Genomic DNA, 23,243 nt, shown 5'->3' with positions numbered 1-23,243 from the left:
TTTGGATCTAAACTATGTGGAAACTATGCACTCCCAGAGCAAGACAGGGCTGAAAGGCAGGGGCTACATACCAGAGAGAGGTTTCATCCAAACACTGAACTGCAGCAAAGTTTAAAGAGCTGTATTAGCTCAACTTGATACAATTGATACTGCAAAAGTCTAAGTAGCCTTTCGGGAAGGGATCTGTCAGAAGCAGGAGCACTCCAAAGCAATATGTCCCTCAAAACTATACCAGCTTTCATCTCCAACTGCCAGCATCCAGGAATGCTGATATATAGAACCTCATGAGGTTCAGCAAGGACAAGTTCAGAGTCCTGCACCTGGGAGGGAAGAATAAACTGCAGCAGTACAGGCTGGGAGGGGATCTGCTGTAGAGCGGCCCCGGGGAGAGGGACCTGGGAGTGCTGGTGGACAACAAGTTCTGCATGGGACAGCAATGTGCCCTGGGGGCCAAGAAGGCCAGTGGGGTCCTAGGGGGCAGAGGAGTGTGTCCAGCAGATCCAGGGAGGTTCTCCTCTCCCTCTACTCTGCCCTAATGAGACCTCACCTGGAATATTGCATCCAGCTCTGGGCTCCCCAGTTCAAGAGGGACAGGGATCTGCTGGAGAGAGTCCAAGAGAGGGCTCCAAGGATGCTGAAGGGACTGCAGCACTGCCTGGTGAGGAGAGGCTGAGAGCCCTGGGGCTGTTTAGTCTGGAGAGGAGAAGGCTGAGAGGGGATCTGACCAATATCTATCAATATCTGAGGGCTGGGGGTCAGAAAGGAAGGGACAGGCTGTGCTCAGTTGCACCCTGTGATAGGAAAAGGTGGAATGGATATAAACTACCACACAGGAAGATCCACCTCAACATGAAGAAGAACTTCTTCACTGAGGGTCACAGAGTATCCCAGGGAGGTGGTTCAGGCTCCTTCCTTGGAGATAATCAAGGTGAGGCTGGACAAGGCCCTGGGCAAACTGATTTAGTTGGGGATGTTCCTGCTGACTGTGGGGAGGACTGGAAAGCCTTCTCCACAGAAAGCTCCAGGGAAGGAGACTCCACAACCTCTCTGAGGAGCCTGAGCCCGTTCCAGTCATAGAATCATAAAATGGTTTGGGCTAGAAGGGACCTCCAAAGGTCATCCAGTCCAAAGATCTCAGAGATAGAATCATAGAATTGTCAGGGTTGGAAGGGACCTCAAGGATCAGCCAGTTCCAACACCCCTGCCATGGGCAGGGACACCTCACACTACAGCAGGCTGCTCACAGCCACATCCAGCCTGGCTGCAAACACCTCCAGGCATGAGGCTGCCACCACCTCCCTGGGCAACCTGTGCCAGTCTCTCACCACCCTCATGGGGAACAACTTCTTCCTAACATCCAATCTGAATATATCCACTTCTACTTTCACTCCACCCCACCCAGTCCTATCACTCCCTGACACCCTCAAAAGTCCCTCCCCAGCTTTCTTGGAGCCCCCTTCAGATACTGGAAGGCCACAATTAGGTCTCCTCAGAGCCTTCTCCACACTGAACAGCCCCAACTCCCTCAGTCTGTCTCCATAGCAGAGCAGCTCCAGCCCTCTGCTCATCCTTGTGGCACTGCTCTGGACACCTTCCAGATCACTGAACTGCCAACAGATGGAGACTGCTGGAATAGATCAGCTTTTTCATGATGACACTTATATGCATGCCAGCCTTCCACTCCTCCCTCACTAAGCTCAGTAAATCAATCATAGAGGTCAATATAAGGCAATCAATTTAACCCTGGACTCAGGTGATGTCTAAAAACCAAAAGCTCGAGAATGGACACTTTCACATGCTTACTACTTTCTACACACACCAGATGTCTTGGGTTTTTTGTTTGCCTTTTCTGTGTCTGTTTGGGGCTCCTCCTGTCTGCTTTGGCTTTTGGCAACAGCATGAAAATGTGTAAAGTCAGACACAGAAGAAAATAACCTAAACAAGGTGGAGGGCTCAAAGGCATGGTTTGTGGGATGCTGTGCTACAACTGTGGGGATGTGACTAATGTTTCAGATTATTAATTCTTATTTGAGTTGATCACCAGCAAGTTTGCAGATGACACCAAGCTGGGGGCAGGAGTTGATCTGTTAGAGACTAGGAGAGCTCTGCAGAGAGACCTCGACAGGCTGGACAGATGGGCAGAGTCCAAGGGCAGGAGAATGAACACATCCAACTGCCAGGTTCCGCACATTGGCCACAACAACCCCATGCGGAGCTACAGGCTGGGGTCAGAGTGGCTGAGAGCAGCCAGGCAGAGAGGGACCTGGGGGTACTGGTGGACAGCAGCTAAACATGAGCCAGCAGTGTGCCAGGTGGCCAAGAAGGCCAATGGCATCCTGGCCTGCACATCCCCAAGTCTGTAGTTCACCATGCCAGGTCACAGAAACCACAGCTACAGCTTCTGAAGTTTGGTTTGGTTTTGTTTCAGAGGTTTTTGTAGGGTTTTTTGCTGCTGCTCTACATACCTTCATTACTGATCTTCAAACAAGCTGCTATTGCTTCGTCCATTGTCCGTGAGGATTCCACCAACTGCAAGGGAGAAGAGAAGAGAGCTGCTAAGTGGTGAGATCCACTCCAGCTGAACAGAGAAGGATAAGGATAGAACAGCATGACTGATAAACTCCAAAAAATAACCCAAAAGTGCAAGCATTATGAAATCCAAGAACAAAATGAACAGGCAGCAAATAGCATGAGATGGAGAAGGTGGCAAAGATGTCACTCATGCTGCACCCAGTCACTCAGCTGCACTCCAACAGCAGCACCAAGCAACAGTCATCAACCAAGACAGCTATAACTAAGATTAAGCATCACAACAGAAACCTTTCCAATGCATGGGAATTCACTGTATACAGGGAGCTATAGATCACAAGGACACAGGATACAAGGGAATGGAAGGGACCACCAGACATCACCCAACCCCCCTGCCAGAGCAGGGCCACGGAATTTAGCATAGGTTACACAGGAATGCATGAGATAGATGTGTTCAGACTGCCAGGTTGTACACTGTGGCCACAACAACCCCAGGCAGCACTGCAGGCTGGGGACAGAGTGGCTGGAGAGCAGCCAGGCAGAAAGGGACCTGGGGGGACTGGTGGACAGCAGCTGAACATGAGCCTGCAGTGTGCACAGGTGGCCAAGAGGGCCAATGGCATCCTGACCTGCATTAGGAACAGTGTGGCCAGTAGGAGCAGGGAAGTCATTCTGCCCTGTGCTCAGCACTGGTTAGGCCACACCTTGAGTCCTGTGTCCAGTTCTGGGCTACTCAGTTTAGGAAAGATGTTGAGATGCTGGAAGGTGTCCAGAGAAGGGCAACAAAGCTGGGGAGGGGTCTGGAGCACAGCCCTGTGAGGAGAGGCTGAGGGAGCTGGGGTTGCTTAGCCTGCAGAAGAGGAGGCTCAGGGGAGACCTTCTTGCTGTCTCCAACTCCCTGAAGGGAGGTTGTAGCCAGGTGGGGGTTGGGCTCTTCTCCCAGGCAACCAGCACCAGAACAAGAGGACACAGTCTCAAGCTGTGCCAGGGGAGGTTTAGGCTGGAGGTGAGGAAGAAATTCTTCCCAGCAAGAGAGATTGGCCATTGGAATGTGCTGCCCAGAAAGGTGGTGGAGTCACTATCACTGGAAGTGTGTAAAAAGAGACAGGATGAGGCACTTGGTGCCATGGTTGAATAGATGGTGCTGGGTGATAGGTTGGACTTGATGATCTCAAAGGCCTTTTCCAGCCTGGTTTATTCTGTATTCAGTAGGATCCTGAAAGTCTTCAGAGGAGACTCCACAACTCTCTGGGCAGCCTGTTCCAGTGCTCTGTGACACTCACAGAGAAGTAGTTCTTACTCCCATTGAGGTGGATGTTCCTGTTCTATAGTTTATACCCATTGCCCCTTATCCTATCCCAGGGTGCAATTGAGCAGAGCCTGTCCCTTCCTTTCTGACCCCCAGCCCTCAGATATTGATAGACATTGGTCAGATCCCCTCTCAGCCTTCTCCTCTCCAGACTAAACACCCCCAGGGCTCTCAGCCTCTCCTCACCAGGCAGTGCTGCAGTCCCTTCAACATCCTTGTAGCCCTCCCTTGGACTCTCTCCAGCAGATCCCTGTCCCTCCTGAACACAGGAGCCCAGAGCTGGATGCAATATTCCAGGTGAGGTCTCACCCTGACAGATTAGAGGAGGAGGAGGAGGAGGAGGAGGAGGAGGAGGAGAACCTCCCTGAATCTGCTGGACACACTCCTCTGAATGCAGCCCAGGACCCTATTGGCCTTGTCCACACTTCCTGATCTTGCTCACAAGGATGCTATGGGACACAGTGTCAAAAGCCTTACTAAGGCCACGGTAGAATACACACACTGGTCTGCCTGCAGCTACCCATTCCCTTAGGGCATCATAGAATGCTATCAGGTTGGTCAAACATGATTTCCCCTTGGTAAATCCACGCGGATCACACCTGATAACCTGATCCTGATAACCTTCTTCCTGATAACCACTTCCTGATAACCTTCTTTCTGTGTGGAGCCACAGCAGGGGGGAGTGGGGAAAGGAGCCCCCCCAGCGGCAGGGGGAGCAGGAAAGGAGCCCCACAGAGTGGGGGGGGGAGCGGGAAAGGAGCCCCCCACAGAGCGGGGTCAGCGGGAAAGGAGCCCCCCACAGAGCGAGGGGGAGTGAGAAAGAAGCCCCCCACAGAGCGGGGGGGGGGAGCGGGAAAGGAGCCCCCCACAGAGGGGGAGGGAGCGGGAAAGGAGCCCCCCACAGAGCGGGGGGGGAGCGGGAAAGGAGCCCCACAGAGCGGGGGGAGCGGGAAAGGAGCCCCCCACAGAGAGGGGGGGGGAGCGGGAAAGGAGCCCCACAGAGAGGGGGGGGGAGCGGGAAAGGAGCCCCACAGAGAGGGGGGGGAGCGGGAAAGGAGCCCCACAGAGCGGGGGGGGGGGAGCGGGAAAGGAGCCCCACAGAGAGGGGGGGGGAGCGGGAAAGGAGCCCCACAGAGAGGGGGGCGAGCGGGAAAGGAGCCCCACAGAGCGGGGGGGGGGAGCGGGAAAGGAGCCCCACAGAGCAGGGGCAGTGGGAAAGGAGCCCCACAGAGCGGGGGGGGGGAGCGGGAAAGGAGCCCCACAGAGCAGGGGCAGTGGGAAAGGAGCCCCACAGAGCAGGGGCAGCGGGAAAGGAGCCCCCCACAGAGCGGGGGGGGGGAGCGGGAAAGGAGCCCCCCACAGAGCGGGGGGGGGGAGCGGGAAAGGAGCCCCACAGAGCCAGGGGGAGTGGGAAAGGAGCCCCCACAGAGCGGGGGGGGGGAGCGGGAAAGGAGCCCCGCAGAGCGGGGAGAGGGAAAGGAGCCCCACAGAGCGGGGAGAGGGAAAGGAGCCCCACAGAGCGGGGGGCAGCGGGAAAGGAGCCCCCCACAGAGCAGGGGCAGCGGGAAAGGAGCCCCCCACAGAGCAGGGGGGGAGCGGGAAAGGAGCCCCCCACAGAGCAGGGGCAGCGGGAAAGGAGCCCCCCACAGAGCGGGGAGTGGGAAAGGAGCCCCACAGAGCGGGGGGGAGCGGGAAAGGAGCCCCCCACAGAGCGGGGAGCGGGAAAGGAGCACCCCCAGCGGCAGGGGGAGCAGGAAAGGAGCCCCACAGAGTGGGGGGGGGGGAGCGGGAAAGGAGCCCCACAGAGCTGGGGGGGAGCGGGAAAGGAGCACCCCCAGCAGCGGGGGCAGCGGGAAAGGAGCACCCCCCAGAGTGGGGGCAGCGGGAAAGGAGCCCCCCACAGAGCGGGGGGGGAGCGGGAAAGGAGCCCCACAGAGCGGGGTCAGTGGGAAAGGAGCCCCCCACAGAGCGGGGTCAGCGGGAAAGGAGCCCCCCACAGAGCGGGGAGTGGGAAAGGAGCCCCCCACAGAGCAGGGTCAGCGGGAAAGGAGCCCCCCACAGAGCGGGGAGTGGGAAAGGAGCCCCCACAGAGCGGGGGGGGGGAGCGGGAAAGGAGCCCCACACAGAGCTGGGGGGGAGCGGGAAAGGAGCCCCCCACAGAGTGCGGCGGGGGGGGGGGGAGATTATTATTACTTGTAATAAATCTTTGTCACTTCTTTGGGGAAAAAGCTCCTTCAGTGTTTGCAGCTTTGCATCCCTGATGTCATCTTCCACATCCCTCTTCCCTTCTGGCAGCTGAGCCCCACCATTTTCATAGGCCAGGTCTGAGAGCTCATCTTCAGAGTCTGAGGATGATGAAGATTGTTCAGACCTGCGACACACAGGGGGAGGAGAACAACAGTGGTTTATTTTTGGCCTATGAGTGTTTTACTCCACCAGCACACTGCTGTAAAGCAAAATCACCAGGAGCAGGGGACAGGGGAGTAGCTTAAAGCATACATTACAACTGCATTTCTCCGGGGGGTCCTCTTGCCCCTGGCAGGACGGCGGTTTCTCGGCGGCTCGTCGTCGCTGTCTGAGGACACGCCTAGGAACCGGACCCGTTTCTGAGGCTTGAAATAACATTCCTTCTTTGTCCTCTTGGCTTCAGGGGTTTCTGGGATGGCTGAGTGCCCTGTGGAAGGCATTTCAAGAGGAGAAAAGACAGCAGGCAATGACTTCAAATGGCCAACTTCAGGCATTTAGCTGTAGTCACAGCGTCAGATAGCTACGACACCTTCCTTAGACACAGCAACCATTCAAACAGAACTTATGCATGGGAAATCCCTGCAAACCACAGCCTCACAGGGTGCTAGGGGTTGGAAGGGACCTCCAGAGATCTTCAAGTCCAAGCCCCCTGCCAGAGCAGGACCATAGAATCCAGCACAGGTCACACAGGAACACATCCAGACAGGGCTGGGAAGGCTCCAGAGAAGGAGACTCCACAACCTCTCTGGGCAGCCTGCTCCAGGGCTCTGAGACCCTCACAGTGAGGAAGTTCCTCCTCATGTTGAGGTGGAAGTTACTCTGCTGCAGTTTTCATTCATTGCCCTTTGTCCTATCACAGGTAACAAGTGAAATGAGGCTGTCCCTGTCCATTCCTTCCTGATAGACATTGCTCAGATCCCCTCTCAGTCTTCTGCCCCCCAGGCCAAACAGCCCCAGGGCTCTCAGCCTCTCACCAGGCAGTGCTGCAGCCCCTTCAGCATCCTTGCAGCCCTCCCTTGGACTCTCTCCAGCAGATCCCTGTCCCTCCTGAACTGGGGAGCCCAGAGCTGGATGCAATACTCCAGGTGGGGCCTTTCCCGCTCCCCCCCCCACTCTGTGGGGCTCCTTTCCTGCTGACCCTGCTCTGTGGGGGGCTCCTTTCCCGCTCCCCCCCCCCTCTGTGGGGCTCCTTTCCCGCTGACCCTGCTCTGTGGGGAGCTCCTTTCCCGCTCCCCCTGCTCTGTGGGGGCTCCTTTCCCACTGACCCCGCTCTGTGGGGGGCTCCTTTCCTGCTCCCCCCCCCGTGGGGGCTCCTTTCCCACTGACCCCGCTCTGTGGGGGGCTCCTTTCCTGCTCCCCACTCTGTGGGGGCTCCTTTCCCACTGACCCTGCTCTGTGGGGGGCTCCTTTCCTGCTCCCCACTCTGTGGGGGCTCCTTTCCCACTGACCCTGCTCTGTGGGGGGCTCCTTTCCTGCTCCCCACTCTGTGGGGGCTCCTTTCCCACTGACCCTGCTCTGTGGGGGGCTCCTTTCCTGCTCCCCGCTCTGTGGGGGCTCCTTTCCCGCTCCCCCCCAGCTCTGTGCAGAGCAGAGGGGGAGGAGAACCTCCCAAATGGTATTCCTTGAAGTGGTAACCTACCTAGCAAAAACTCCTCAGCCCTCAGCCATCAAACAGTTTCTAATACTACAGAGTTTAGAGCCCATGTATTTCAAATTCATAACCACTTATCAACACTTAGTTTTGGAGAAATTGTTAATCAGTCAAATTCTCCAAACTGCTTCTGTGCGGATCAAAACATGGATGGAAACGGGAGTGGTGTAATCTAGGGCTGACTGATGACCTCCTTATCTTGATAGCTTTGCACAAGGCAACACCAGTGTTACAGTATCACAGTATCACCAAGGTTGGAAGAGACCTCAAAGATCATCAAATCCAACCTGTCACCACAGACCTCATGACTAGACCATGGCACCAAGTGCCACATCCAATCCCCTCTTGAACACCTCCAGGGATGGGGACTCCACCACCTCCCTGGGCAGCACATCCCAATGGCTAACAACTCTCTCAGTGAGGAACTTTCTCCTCACCTCCAGCCTAAACTTCCCCTGGCACAGCTTGAGACTGTGTCCCCTTGTTCTGGTGCTGGGTGCCTGGGAGAAGAGACCAACCCCTTCCTGGCTACAACCACCTCTCAGGTAGTTGTAGAGGGCAATGAGGTCACCCCTGAGCCTCAGCAAGAACATCAAGCAGCACAGGGCCTAGCCCAGGAACACAGCACTGATTTTCTGACCAACAGCAGCACAGATGTGGGAAGGATGCCCAGCTCCAGAGAATCACAGAATGGTTTCAGTTGGAAGGGACCCCAGTTTTCACCCCCTAGCCATGGGCAGACATCCTCCATTAGAGCAGGCTGCTCAAAGTCCTGTCCAGCCTGGCCTTGAGCATGGCTGGGGTATCCACAACTTCTCTGGCCAGCTGGTTCCAGTGCCTCACCAGCTTCACAACAAAGGATTTCTTCCAAACACCTGATTTAAATCTCCCCTCTTTCAGTTCACCTCTCACTCTATCACCACACTCCCTGATAAAAAGTCCCTCCCCATCTTTCCTGCAGACCCCCTTCAGATATTGGAAGGCCACAGTAAGGTCTCCCCAGAACCTTCCCTTCTCCAGGCTGAACAACCCCAGCTGCAACAGTCTGTCCTTACTGGAGAGAGGCTCTGGCTCCTGATCATCTTCATGGTCTCATCTGGACATGCTTTACTGTGGGGTTTTTAAAGCTGTGGGACCCAGGTCTGAACACAGTACTCCAGGTGGGGAGAAATTTCCCCCCCAAACATCCCAAATAACTGAGTCTTGACCATCTCTTTTTGTTCTAGGTGTACAGCGCAATGGCTGGTCCGTCCATGTCCCAGCTGAGGTCACGGGTGAGCTGGGGAGGATGGCTGTCCTGCCCTGCACTTTCACACACCCCTACAAACTGCAGAGAATCAGACAGCTAAGCCAAGCAGCTGGACAGGTGAGTTGCAACTCTTAGACCATCTATGTAGCCAATCTTTTCTGCATTATGCCCTGGACAATTCTTAACAACAGTGAGATGGATTAGGAACTTGTTGCTAAATAGAGTGCAAAGAGTGGTGGGCAGTGGTGCCAGGTCCAGCTGGAGAGCTGTAACCAATGGAGTCCCCCAGGGATCAGTGCTGAGTTCAGTCCTGTTCAACATCTTCACCAATGACATCGATGAGGAGACAGACAGACAGAGTCTGCTCAGCAAGTTTGCTGATGGTACCAAACTGGGAGGCTTGGCTGAGACACCTGAAGGCTGTGAGGCCGTTCAGAGACTTGGACAGACTGAGAGCTGGGCAGAGAGGAACCTCAGGAGGTTCAACAAGGAGAAGTGCAGAGTCCTGCACCTGGGAAGGAAGAATAAACTGCAGCAGTACAGGCTGGGAGGGGATCTGCTGGAGAGCAGCCCTGAGGGGAAGGAGCTGGGAGTGCTGGTGGACAACAAGTTCTGCATGGGACAATGGGACCCTGGGGGGCATTCAGAGGAGTGTGTCCAGCAGATCCAGGGAGGTTCTCCTCCCCCTCTACTCTGCCCTGCTGAGGCCACACCTGGAATATTGCATCCAGCTCTGGGCTCCTGTGTTCAGGAGGGACAGGGATCTGCTGGAGAGAGTCCAAGGGAGGGCTACCAAGATGATTAAAGGTGGATGTAAACTCCAGCACAGGAGGTTCCACCTCAACATGAGGAAGAACTTCCTCACTGTGAGGGTCCCAGAGCACTGGAACAGGCTGCCCAGAGAGGTTGTGGAGTCTCCTTCTCTGGAGCCTTTCCAGCCCTGTCTGGATGTGTTCCTGTGTGACCTGTGCTGGATTCTATGGTCCTGCTCTTGCAGAGGGGTCGGACTGGAAGATCTCTGGAGGTCCCTTCCAACTCCTAACACCCTGTGAGCCTGTGAAACATGCTTTGTGTTATCCATGAAGCATCAAAATAGACAGACTCTATACATAATCAGGACATGTGACTGTGAAAATCTCTCATCACTGACATACCAGCTTCAGTGACATTTGCAAGATTGGCTTACTACACATGCACTGCCATGCAGCAGCTTGGCAGTTCTTAATATCCTTGTAAGGCAGCAAAAAGCACAGCCAGCCAGTCTGGTCATGCAATACCTGAACTAGTCATGAATCTCAGACAACAGCCAGCTGGGAGAGACCTCCAAGCTCATCCAGTCCAACCTTCCACCCAGCACTCAAGGCTCAACACTAAACCATGTCCCTAAGCACCAGCTCCACACACTGCTTCAACACCTCCAGGGATGGTGACTCCAGCACTGCCCTGGGCAGAACATTCCCATGGCTGAGAGCCCTCTCTGGGAAGAAATATTTCCTAGCATCCAGCCTGAACCTCCCCTGCTGCAGCTTGGAACCATTTCCTCTGCTCCTATCCCTTGCCAACAAAGAGCAGAGGCTGCTCCCTCCTTGCTCCAACCTCCCTTCAGGGAGCTGTAGAGAGCAATGAGGTCTCCCTCAGCCTCCTCCACACTGAACACCCCCAGCTCCCTCAGCTCCTCCTCACAGCCCAGGTGCTCCAGGCCCTTCTCCAGCCTCATTGCTTTTCCCTGGACACACTCCAGCACCTCAATGTCCCTCTGGTAGTGAGGGGCCCAGAACTGAACACAGCACTCAAGATGTGGCCTCCCAGTGCTGAGCACAGGGGGGTGATCACCTCCTGTCCCTGCTGCCCACCCTGTTTCTGAGCCAAGCCAGGATGCCATTGGCTTTCTTGGCCACGTGGGCACTGCTGACTCCTATTTGACTGACTGTCAACCAGCACCCCCAGGTCACTTAACAACCTCTCCCCAGATCAGCAAATTCCCTCCCTAGCAGGCAATTCTCCCTGCCCCATACTGTGGCACCTTCTACAGCTTCACACTGTTGCTATAAATGGCCACATTACCTCCCACAGCCTGGCACTGGGGAGTCCCCTGGGTCCTGGAGTCACTCAGTCACACACACAGAGTATCACCAAGGTTGGAAGAGACCTCAAAGATCATCAAGTCCAACCCCAGGGAGCAAAGGCCAAGCACCCTGTGGCTCAAACGTTCCTCCCACCAATGCTGAGCCACTATCAATACAGACCTGGGGATGAAAGGTTAGAAAGCAGCCCTGAGGAAAAGGACTTGGGGGTGCTGGTGGATGAGAAGCTGGACAGGTGCAGGCAGGGTGAGCTTGCAGCAGAGAAGGCAAATCACAGCCTGGGCTGCATCCAAAGCAGCATTGCCAGCAGAGCCAGAGAGGTGATTCTGACACTTTGCTCTGCTCTGCTGAGACCTCATCTGGGGTACTGTGTACAGGGCTGGAGCTCTCAATACAGGAAGGACAGAGAATCATAGAATCATCAAGGTTGGAAGGGACCTCAAGGATCAGCCAGATCCAATACCCCTGCCATGGGCAGGGACACCTCACACTACAGCAGGTTGCTCACAGCCACATCCAGCCTGGCTGCAAAAACCTCCAGGCAGGAGGCTGCCACCACCTCCCTGGGCAACCTGTGCCAGGCTCTCACCACCCTCATGGGGAACAACTTCTTCCTCACAGCCAATCTGAATCTACCCGTTTCTAGTTTTGCTCCATCCCCCCAGTCCTGTCACTCCCTGACACCCTCAAAAGTCCCTCCCCAGCTTTCTTGGAGCCCTCTTCAGACACTGGAAGGCCACAAGAAGGTCTCCTCAGAACCTTCTCTTCTCCAGACTGAACAGCCCCCACTCCCTCAGTCTGTCTCCATAGCAGAGCAGCTCCAGCCTCTGCCCATCCTCAAGGCCCTTCTCTCGACACCTTCCAGCACCTCCAGATCCTTCCTGTAATAGGGGCTCCAGAACTGGATGCAGTGCTTCACTTGGGGTCTGATGAAGAGAGTCCAGAGGAGGGACATGAAAATGATCAGGGGGTTGGAGCACCTCTGCTATGAGGCCAGGCTGAGGGAACTGGGGGTGTTCAGCCTGGAGAAGAGGAGGCTCCAGGGAGACCTAATAGCAGCCTGCCAGTACCTGAAGGGGGCTACAGGAAGGATGGAGAGAGACTGTTTGCAAAGGCCTGCAGGGACAGGACCAGGGACAATGGCTTCAAACTAGAGCAGAGCAGATTGAGATTGGATGTTAGGAACAAATTCTTTATTATGAGGGTGGTGGAACCCTGGTAGAGATTGCCCAGGGAGGTGGTTGAGGCTCCTTCCCTGGAGATACTGAAGGTGAGGCTTGACAAGGCCCTGGGCAACCTGATCCAGTTGGGGATGTCCCTGCTGACTGCAGAGGGGCTTGGACTGGATGAGCTTTGGAGGTCCCTTCTGGCCTGGATCATTCTATAATCTATGTATAATTTCCAGTCCCTTACAGAAGGCAGCATGGTACTGAATGCACATCAGCAGACTCAATGCAACCCATGACAACCACACATTCAAGACTTCATTCCTTTCTAATCCTTTCCCACTTTTACACTTCCCTGCTGCCAAGACAGAGTAGCTGGTAAGCTGAGTGATTTTGTTTAAGACCAGACAAATTATGAACCCTGGAGGCTGAAAAGGGGAAGGACAACACATAGAGCAGAGAGCATGACAGCTGTGGGGAAACCTTGCAGAAAACAAATTGGCAATAACTCACTGTGGTAGCTTTCAATGGAAGCAAAATAAAACCCAAGCCTTGAAGTACAAGGAGTTTCCTAACAGGAGGCTACCTGGTGATACTGGTTTGAAAGGGGAAAGCACCAAATAGAGTCATAGGATCAACAAGGTTGGAAAAGACCTCAAAGATCAAGTCCGATCTGTCACCCAACACCTCATGCCCACTAGACCATAGCACCAAGTGCCACATCCAATCCCTTCTTGAACACATCCAGGGATGGTGACTCCACCACCTCCCTGAGCAGCACATTCCAATGGCTAACAACTCTCTCTGGGAAGAACTTTCTCCTCACCTCCAGCCTAAACCTCCCCTGGCACAGCTTGAGACTGTGTCCTCTTGTCCTGGTGCTTGGTGCCTCGGAGAAGAGACCAACCCTCACCTGGCTACAACCTCCCTTCAGGGAGTTGGAGACAGCAAGAAGGTCTCCCCTGAGCCTCCTCTTCTCCAGGCTAAGCAACCCCAGCTCCCTCAGCCTCTCCTCACAGGGCTGTGCTCCAGACCCCTCCCCAGCTTTGTTGCCCATCTCTGGACACCTTCCAGCAACTCAACATCTTTCCTACACTGAGGAGCCCAGAACTGGACACAGGACTCAAGGTGTGGCCTAACCAGTGCTGAGCACAGGGCAGAATGACTTCCCTGCTCCTGCTGGCCACACTCTTCCTGGTGCAGGCCAGGATGCCCTTGGCCTTCTTGGCCACCTGGGCACACTGCTGGCTTATGTTCAGCTGCTGTCCACCAGTCCCCCCAGGTCCCTCTCTGCCTGGCTGCTCTCAGCCACTCTGACCCCAGCCTGTAGCACTGCATGGGGTTTTTGTGGCCAATGTGTAGAACCTGGCACTTGGATGTGTTCAATCTCCTGCCCTTGGCCTCTGCCCATCTGTCCAGCCTGGCAAGGTCCCCCTGCAGAGCCCTTCAACCCTCTAACAGATCAACTCCTGCCCCCAGCTTGGTGTCATCTGCAGACTTACTGATGATGGACTCAGTGCCCTCATCCAGATGATCAATAAAGATACTGAAGAGGATTGGGCCCAACACTGATCCCCGGGGGACACCACCAGTGACTGGCTGCCAACTGGCAGTGGCACCATTCACTGCCACTCTCTTGCCCTGTTCCTCCAGCCAGTTCTTAACCCAGCACAGAATGCACCTGTCCAGGCCAGAGCATGTAATTATTGGAGGCAGAATTTCATTATAAGCAATTAGAAAGGACTATTAGGAAATGGCTGCAGTCCTGAGACCAGAGTGCAAGGCTAGAAGTAAGAAAACACAGAAATATCCCTAACTGGAGAGACAGAGAACAAAAAGTCCAGCAATTACTGATTTTTGCTAGGATACAAAGAGACTCCATGAGAATAACTCAATCAAGCCATCTATGATTACATGGAGACAGTGTTCAGTTATGGATGAAGGTATTCAAAGGGGGTTTGAACATTAGAGCAAACACTTGGTCTGGTTTAGACAGTAAAGGTACAGCTCCAACTGCTCTTGCAATCAGTTCACCTTGAACATCTTAAATCATACTCACTACAAGCTTAGGGAAGCAGGTACCTGGAGCACATGCCCTATGAGGAGAGGCTGAGAGCCCTGGGGTTTTTCAGTCTGGAGAAGAGAAGACTGAGAGGGATCTGATCAATGTCTATCAATAGCTGAGGGCTGGGGGTCAAGAGGGAGGGGACAGGCTCTGCTCACCTGCGAGAGGACAAGGGGCAATGGATAAACTACAGCATAGGAGGTTCCACCTCAACATGAGGAAGAACTTCTTCATTGTGAGGGCCACAGAGCACCAGAATAGGCTGCCCAGAGAGGTTGTAGAGTCTCCTTCCCTGGAGACATTCAAGGCCTATCTGGATGTGTGACCTGCTCTAGATTCTGTGGTCCTGCTCTGGCAGGGGGCTTGGACTGGATGATCTTTTGAGGTGCCTTCCAACCCCTAACATCCTGAGAGCCTGTGAATGCAGAGCCATGAGGGTGGTGAAGCCCTGGAATGGGTTGTCCGGGGAGGTGGTTGAGGCCCCATCCCTGGAGGTGTTTAAGACCAGGCTGGATGAGGCTCTGGGCAGCCTGATCTAGTGTGGGGTGTCCCTGCCCATGGCAGGGGGGTTGGAACTAGATGATCCTTGTGCTCCCTTCCAACCCTGACTGATTCTGTGATTCTATGATTCTAATTTCCTCTCCCACCTTTACTTCCGTTCATTGGTGAGGCTTTGTAAGCATGCTTTTTGAATACAAAGCTCCTTTGGGATTTCATTTTTGTAATTATTGTGGTTTGTGTAGCTCTAACACAGCTCTGCTCCATTCCTACAGTTCCAGTCACCAAGCTCTTTATGGGATTAACAATACCTCACTAAAAGTTAAGAAGACAGCTTCACTGTTTACTTAACAGACTAAAAGAAACCAACTCTGTGCATTACTGAGCAACCTGCAGCACAACCCTCTGAGGAGAGGCTGAGGGAGCTGGGGTTGCTTAGCCTGGAGAAGAGGAGACTCAAGGGAGACCTTCTTGCTCTCTACAACTCCCTGAAGGGAGGTTGTAGCCAGGTGGGGGTTGGTCTCTTCTCTCAGGCAACCAGCACCACAACAAGAGGACACAGTCTCAAGCTGCCCCAGGGGAGGTTTAGGCTGGATGATGTGAGGAAGAAATTCTTCCCAGAAAGAGAGATTGGCCATTGGAATGTGCTGCCTGGGGAGGAGGTGGAGTCACTGTCCCTGAAAAACTGGATGAGGCACTTGTTGCCATGGTTTAGTTGATTAGATGGTGTTGGGTGATAGGTTGGACTTGATCTCTGAGGTCTTTTCCAGCCTTGTTGATTCTGTGATTTTTACCCCATATTGCAGCAAATCCCTCTAATGCCTTTTTGCCACTCTTCACAGAGATATCTCTCAGGGATAACTTGGTTTCTCCCCCTCAGTTCAGGGCTGTTCAGAATTACTACCTACAGCTGGGCTTCCAAGTCACTGGTACCTTGTGCAATTCTGAATGTGAATAAGCATACAAAGATGACCTGGCCTACAAGCTGCCTGGCCTACCTCAAACTGCTTCTTCAAGTGCACATGTGGGTTCAACACAAAGCAACCAGCAGCATCATGTGTGCAGAACAAGCTACCTTCTGGGAAAACAAACAAATCAACCAACCAGCCTCAAAGGATAGCACTGTTTAGTGACACAAGAGACAGCACCTCACCATTTTCCCCCTAGGATGAATGAAATTTAAGCAATCAAATTTTTTCATTGCACCTACTTCAGGACACATGACAAAAGAGAAGTCTAAAGAAATCTCTAGGAAATGATTCACAGGCTCACAGGATGTTAGGGGTTGGAAGGGACCTCAAAAGATCATCCAGTCCGACCCCCCTGGCAGAGCAGGACCAGAGAATCCAGCACAGGTCACACAAGAACACATCCAGACAGGGAGGAAAAGTGTCCAGAGAAGGAGACTCCACAACCTCTCTAGGCAGGCTGTTCCAGGGCTCTGGGACCCTCACAGTGAAGAAGTTCCTCCTCATGTTGAGGTGGAACCTCCTCTGCTGGAGTTTCCATCCATTGCCCCTTGGCCTATCCCAGGGTGCAACTGAGCAGAGCCTGTCCCCTCCCTCTTGCCCCTCAGCTATTGATAGACATTGATCAGATCCCTCTCAGCCTTCTCCCCTCCAGCCTAACCAGCCCCAGGGCTCTCAGCCTCTCCTCACCAGGCAGTGCTGCAGTCCCTTCAGCATCCTTGTAGCCCTCCCTTGTGGCAATGCCAGTGAGGAGCAGTGTGAGCAATCTGGCAGTGCAGGCCTGGAGCCTGACATGGTGGTAGGTCATGCTCAGCATTAGTGCAGAGCCAGCTAGCAGTGGAGCAAAACAGTGCTGTGCCTGCAGCATGTAACTAAAACAGGGCACTGGTAGATATAAACATAGAAAGTTATCTTGGAAGAACAGGACATGCACCTGCATCAACAACCTTGTTGTGTCATTAGTAGTTGGACCAATAATCTGTAATAGTGCAACATGTGGTCACTCATAGGGAACCAATGGAGCCATGCCAAGGAGGCTCTCCGAGTTTATATAAGTTGTACAAGTTCCCTCGCTACGCACTTCTGCCTTTCCTGTCTCTTCCTCTTCTGTGCTTTACTTTCCTGTGCTATACTGGCACCATAGGCCTGCAACACTGGAACAATAAAGGAACAATACTTGATCATATTGGTCAGCTGTATTGACTCCAATCTCTGTCCCATTACTCCCTTGGACTCTCTGCAGCAGATCCCTGTCCCTCTTGAACTGGGGAGCCCAGAGCTGGATGCAATATTCCAGGTGAGGTCTCAGCAGGGCAGAGTAGAGGGGGAGGAGAACCTCCCTGGCTCTGCTGGACACACTCCTCTGAATGCCCCCCCAGGATCCCATTGGCCTTCTTGGCCCCCAGGGCACATTGCTGTCCCATGCAGAACTTGTTGTCCACTAGCACTCCCCAGGGCTGCTCTCCAGCAGATCCCCTCCCAGCCTGTACTGCTGCAGTTTATTCTTCCTTCCCAGCTGCAGGACTCTGCACTTGTCCTTGCTGAACCTCATGGGTTCAATCACATTTTTTCATTACACATGTTTCAGGACACAGGACAAAGCAGAAACCCAAAGAAATCTCTGGGAAATGACACTGAACAATCTGTGCTCCTGAAGCCTGACTTGACAATCCTTTTTACATACACAATATGGCTGCATGGTGCTGCCAAGAAAACAGCACAAAAATGCCATCAGGCTTTTCAGCATCTTTTTAGTTGCTGTATACACAAAGAACACTCTCCTTTGGTTTCCTGCTGCTTGGACCAGTATTTTGCACATCAGCTAGCCCTGCCTTCAGAAGGAATTTAAGGGATTTTTCTCCTCACATGATGTGTTGGGCATGAGGGAAAGTTAGTTTCAGTTAAATCAGTGCAAACTGCTTCTTGTGTAAGATACAAGATACTCTGAGAGAAAAGCTTATCACTGGAGAGAACACACACTGTCAGAAGCTGTTATCTTTGTACCTTGTCCATAATCACACAATAAGTAGCTGGCTGCTTTATTGGACTGAAAGCAAGAACATTTCTATCTTCCTGTCACTAATTAGGAGGACAGGTGATGGCAATCACATCTCACTTCCTCTCTTCCATTTAAGTACCTCACACCCTGCAGACAAGATTCAAATGTTCTGTTGTCACTTAACATCTATAGATGTAGAAAGCATTGATTAATGTTTAAAATGTGATTGAATTTGCTGATGACACCAAGCTGGGAAGAGCAGCTGACACACCACAGGGCTGTGCTCCCATTCAGGGAGACTTAGCCAGGCTGAGAGTTTGGAAAGGGGAAATCGAATGCAATTCAACAAGGGCAAGGGGAGAGTTTTGCACCTGGGAAAGAACAACTCCATGGAGCAGGATAGGTTGGGGACTGACCTGTTGGAGAGTAGTGAAGGGGGAAAGGACCTGGGGGACCTGGTGGATGGGAGGTTGACCATGAGCCAGCAATGTGCTCTGGAGGCCAAGAAGGTCAATGACATCCTGGGGTGGACTAAAAGGGCTGTGCTTAGTAGGTCAGAGAGAGGTTCTCCACCCTCTCTACTCTGCCCTGGTGAGGCTGCATGAGGAATATTGTGTCCCTCAGTTCAAGAAATTAAGAGCACAGAGAAATAAGCCACAAAACAAGCAGCTGAATCATTACTTCACAACTGTCTTCCCAGTTCAGGAGGGGGTACATGCATTTACTAAGTTCCACACCACACAAGAGAGTGAATCAGAGCAAACAAGAACCATTTGGTGGGTAAAGAACTGGCTTGACAGCCAGACCCAAAGGGTGGCTGCCAATAGCCAAGTGGAGGCCAGTGACAAGTGGAGACCCTCAGGGATCAGTACTGGGACCAGGCTTGTTTAACATCTTTGTAGGTGACATGGACAGCGGCAGAGAGGCACTCTCAGTAACTTCACTGAGGACACCAAGCTCTGTGGTGCAGCTGATTGCCCAGATTGCCCAGAGAGGTAGTTGAGGCTCCTTCCCTGGAGATATTGAAGGAGGGGCTGGATGAGGCCCTGGGCAACCTGATCTAGTTGGGGATGTCCCTGCTGACTGCAGGGAGCTTGGACTGGATGAGCTCTGGAGGTCCTCTCCAGCCCAGACCATTCTAAGATTCTGTATTGTTGCTCCGTTGCTAACTAAATGCATAAAGTGTGTCTGACCTCCCAAGCAGCAATGTATCATGACATCTGTATCAGAATTGTAGAATCATTAAGGTTGGAAAAGACCTCAAAGATCATCAAGTCCAACCTGTCACTCAACACCTCATGACAACTAAACCATGGCTCCAATTGCCTCATCCAATCCCCTCTTGAACACCTCCAGGGATGGGGACCCCACCACCTCCCTGGGCAGCACATTCCAATGGCTAACAACTCTCTTGCTGGGAAGAACTTTTTCCTCACCTCCAGCCTGAACCTCCCCTGGCACAGCTTGAGACTGTGTCCTCTTGTTCTGGTGCTGGTTGCCTGGGCGAAGAGACCAACCCCCATCTGGCTACAACCTCCCTTCAAGCAGTTGCAGAGAGGAACTTCCAGGACATATAAAGTTATCAACAACAAATAATTTCTGTCCTTCCCCTCCCTCAGCAACAGAACAGCTACTGGTGAATGTGATTTTGCAGTTGACAACCATTCCAGTTGTTATTAGTACTAATGATTCCTAACAGAAACAACATGTCTTTAGTGTGCCAGTCAAACCAACCAGTAAATTAATACACAGGCAAGTTTTCCACATCTTCCTGAAAACCACAAGCTATTTATTGCCAGCAAACAGGACAAACAGCACTACAAAACTGTTAACACCACCAGCTGACAGCTGCACATAATCTAGAACAGGGGAGCTATGATCCTTGGCAGTTTTGACTACTGCAATTAAAACAGAATAAACCAGGTTGGAAGAGACCTTCAAGATCATCATGTCCAACCTATCATCTAACACCACCTAATCAACTAAACCATGGCACCAAGCACCCTATCAAGTCTCCTCCTGAACACCTCCAGTGATGGTGACTCCACCACCTCCCCAGGCAGCCCATTCCAATGGGCAATCACTCTCTCTGTGTAGAACTTCCTCCTAACCTCCAGCCTAAACCTCCCCTAGTGCAGCCTGAGACTGTGTCCTCTTGTTCTGGTACTTGTAGCCTGGGAGAAGAGACCAACCTCCACCTGGCCACAACCTCCCTTCAGGTAGTTGGAGAGAGCAATAAGGTCTGCCCTGAGCCTCCTCTTCTCCAGGCTAAGCAACCCCAGCTCCTTCAGCCTCTCCTCATAGGGCTGTGCTCCAAGCCCCTCCCCAGCTTTGTTGCCCTTCTCTGGACACGCTCCAGCAAGTCAACCTCCTTCCTAAACTGAGGGGCCCAGAACTGGACACAGGACTCGAAGTGTGGCCTAACCAGTGCTGAGCTCAGGGCAGAATGACCTCCCTGCTCCTGCTGGCCACACTGTTCCTGATGCAGGCCAGGATGCCATTGGCCCTCCGGGGTGCCTGGGCACACTGCAGGCTCATGTTCATCCTACCATCAATCAGCACCCCCAGGTCCCTCTCTGCCTGGCCACTCTCCAGCCACTCTGACCCCAGCCTGTAGCACTGCCTGGGGTTGTTGTGGCCAATGTGCAGAGCCTGGCACTTGGATGTGTTCAATCTCATGCCCTTGGACTCTGCCCATCTGTCCAGCAAACAGCATCAGTGGCAACAGAACCAGCAGCAGAGCTCAACTCTTTACCATGTCCACCCAAAATGGTTTTCCTTCTTCTTAATTCTAACTGTGACATTCCACATTGTATTAGCCTAAGAGTTTGTCTCTAAAGCCTACACAGTGTAGCACTTACAAGACAACTGAAAGGTTGTGGGTTTCCCCCTCAGCCTTTGGAAAACTGTATTAGTGAGAAGTAAGTCTTCAGGATGGTAATTAATAAATAGGAAAGCATAATGTACTTCCAACATTTACACTGCTGCTTCTTTACTCAAGTGGACAAAAAAATTCCTTCCTCCCTTAGTTATCAGGAGGTTTCCCACTTGGTTGTAAATGCACAGGGGCAGTTAGAGCAAGCACCAAATGATACTTCAGTGAAGACTGCTGTAAAATGTGTGGATAATAAAGTGCATTTGTACAGCAAGCAGAGACAACAACAGGAGTCACTAGAATTACTTACACTTAAGCTACATGCAAAACACCTGACTCACCTGTTATCTCGGTCGCATCTGAAGCTGGCCCGTTGCTGTCATCTGCAGCTTCATCCTCATCCCCTCCAGCAGCACCCTCCGCTGCAGCGTAAGTCGCTGCCTGCCCCTGGGCCGCCGAAGGAGGCACGGGCTCCTGCTCCGAGCTTTTTGTCTTCCTCTCGAAGCGAAAGCGGTCCAGGTTGTACAGACTCATATCGCTAGACTGTGGCTGCCGTCTGCGGGCCAGAAGACGGGCTCGACTGCGCAGTTTCTGTGGGAAAGGCGAGGAAGAGAGGCGCCACGGCTCATCAGACACGGCTCGGGAAAACGCCCGCGGCGCGGCAGCAAGGCCCCACCGCCCCGCCGCTCCCCAGCGCGCACCCCCGTTCCCACGGAAACGTCAGGGTAGGAAGGCTGTCAGGCGGCGGGAAGGCACCTGCCCACCGCCTCCCTCTTCACTCCCACGTCAGCCGGTATTCCCCGCACCCCGGTGACAGGCCCTGCAGACACCTGCCGCACTCTGGGGCCGACACCGGCGGGGAGCCGGGATCCGCGGGTGCGGAAGCAGCAGTGACGCCGGACGGGTTGAGCCGGCCCCTGAGGTACCTGACGGCCACGGCGACGGGAAGGGACGGCAGAAGCTGTCGGTGAGCGGGGAGCGGAACGCTCCCCGATGGAGGAGGCAGCGGCGGCGGCAACAGCCCGACCCTCTCCGGAGCCGACGTGCGGCGGTGGCGCCCCGTTATGACGTCACCGCATCCGCCATCGTCATCTCGATGGGACGGCGCGCGCCAGCGCCTGCGCTCTTGCGCTGTCCCCCTAGAACGGGGCGCGAGCCGCTTGGGAGCCCGCGCGCTGTGGCCGGTGCGGACGGGAGGGGGGAAGGAGGCAGCAAGGAGGGAGCAGGGCGGTGAGAGCGCGGGCGGGGCACAGGCGCTGGCCGCGGGGCCTGCGGGCCCCTGCACTCCCCTGCACTCCCCGCCTTCACGGAGGGCTCCCCGCCGAGCCTCAGCGAGCTGGGCGGCGGCAATGGGGCCTGGCCAGTCAGAGCAGCCGGGCCTGTCCGGACGGCGGCTACGCCTGGCTCGGGGCTTGGCTTCACCTGCGGCCTCCCGCGGCTGCCAGCCCGTGGTGCTGTGTGGCGGCCGGTTTGACAGCGAGCGATGGCGTATTCCCCTCCTGCCGCCCCCACCCTGAGCTGCTACACCACCCCACCCACGGCCGCGGCCCTTACCTGTGGTGCAGAGGCCCATCAAGGCATGGAGGCGAGGACTTGTCTCGGTCCCGTGTGGCGCAGGGAAGTGCATCCTGGGCTGCAGCAAGGGAAGCACAGACAGCAGGGCCGGGGAGGGGATTCTGCCCCTCTGCTCCACTCTGCTGAGACCACAGCTGGAGCTCTGGGGCCAGTGCTGGAGCTTCTGTGCCAGGAAGGATCTGGAGGGGCTGGAAGGTGTCCAGAGAAGGACCAGGAGGATGAGCAGAGGGCTGGAGCTGCTCTGCTGTGAGGACAGACTGAGAGAGTTGGGGTTGTTCAGTCTGGAGAAGAGAAGGCTCTGAGGAGACCTAATTGTGGCCTTCCAGTGTCTGCAGGGGGCTCCAAGATAGCTGGGGAGGGACTTTTGAGGGTGTCAGAGAGTGATAGGACTGGGGGGGATGGAGCAAAACTAGAAATGAGTAGATTGAGATTGGATGTTAGAAGAAGTTGTTCCCCATGAGGGTGGTGAGAGCCTGGCACAGGTTGCCCAGGGAGGTGGTGGCAGCCTCATGCCTGGAGGTGTTTGCAGCCAGGCTGGCTGTGGCTGTGAGCAACCTGCTGTAGTGTGAGGTGTCCCTGCCCATGGCAGGGGGGTTGGAACTGGCTGAGCCTTGAGGTCCCTTCCAACCCTGACAATTCTATGATTCTATGATATTAGGCCAGGCTAGCACACACCAGAAGGGCTGTGGTATGTTCCACAGCTTACAACAAAGGGAAGCTTCAAAATGCTTGTTCCTTGGTCACATTATGGTCATCTTTGTAACACTCTTCCTTGTGTGCTAGCCCATGACGCAGCAATGGGCTGACATGGCAGGTCAGGGGTGTGATTTTGGCCATGCTTATTACTCTTAGCTTATTTTTGGTTTACTCTTAGGCTGTCTTAGTTCCCACCCCCTTCAGCCCCTCACCTTCGTTTCCTCCTCCCCTGGCCAGGAGGTGGTTCATCTAATCAGAATTTATCCTATTCCTCTGCTACCTTGATCTTACTTAACTGTGACCCTTTACTTTGAGGATGTGGTGGGTTGGAA

The 23,243-nt window shown here is 54.0% G+C and overlaps 1 protein-coding gene across 3 annotated transcripts in view; it reads right to left on the bottom strand.

The window, feature by feature from the left end:
• Nucleotides 1-22,216, bottom strand: part of SMARCAD1 (SWI/SNF-related, matrix-associated actin-dependent regulator of chromatin, subfamily a, containing DEAD/H box 1) — a 70,588-nt gene extending 48,372 nt beyond the window's left edge. For 2 of the 3 annotated variants that reach the window (XM_068136768.1, XM_068136770.1), the window contains exons 1-5: nt 21,567-21,678; nt 20,982-21,231; nt 6,338-6,512; nt 6,032-6,209; nt 2,466-2,529 (exon numbers count right to left, since the gene is read on the bottom strand). In XM_068136768.1, coding sequence (XP_067992869.1) covers nt 2,466-2,529; nt 6,032-6,209; nt 6,338-6,512; nt 20,982-21,174 — 610 coding nt within the window. In that variant the 5' untranslated portion in view covers nt 21,175-21,231; nt 21,567-21,678. Of the gene's footprint in view, nt 1-2,465; nt 2,530-6,031; nt 6,210-6,337; nt 6,513-20,981; nt 21,232-21,566; nt 21,679-22,194 lie in introns of those variants that run through there. The other variant, XM_068136769.1, reaches the window with a different exon arrangement.
• Nucleotides 22,217-23,243: the final 1,027 nt, after the last annotated feature.

The sequence above is a fragment of the Melanerpes formicivorus genome, unplaced genomic scaffold, assembly GCF_026170545.1.
Source record: "Melanerpes formicivorus ecotype bairdi unplaced genomic scaffold, bMelFor1.0.p_v2 SCAF_4, whole genome shotgun sequence".
Lineage (NCBI taxonomy): Eukaryota > Metazoa > Chordata > Aves > Piciformes > Picidae > Melanerpes > Melanerpes formicivorus.
This window is presented reverse-complemented; position numbering and strand designations above follow the sequence as displayed.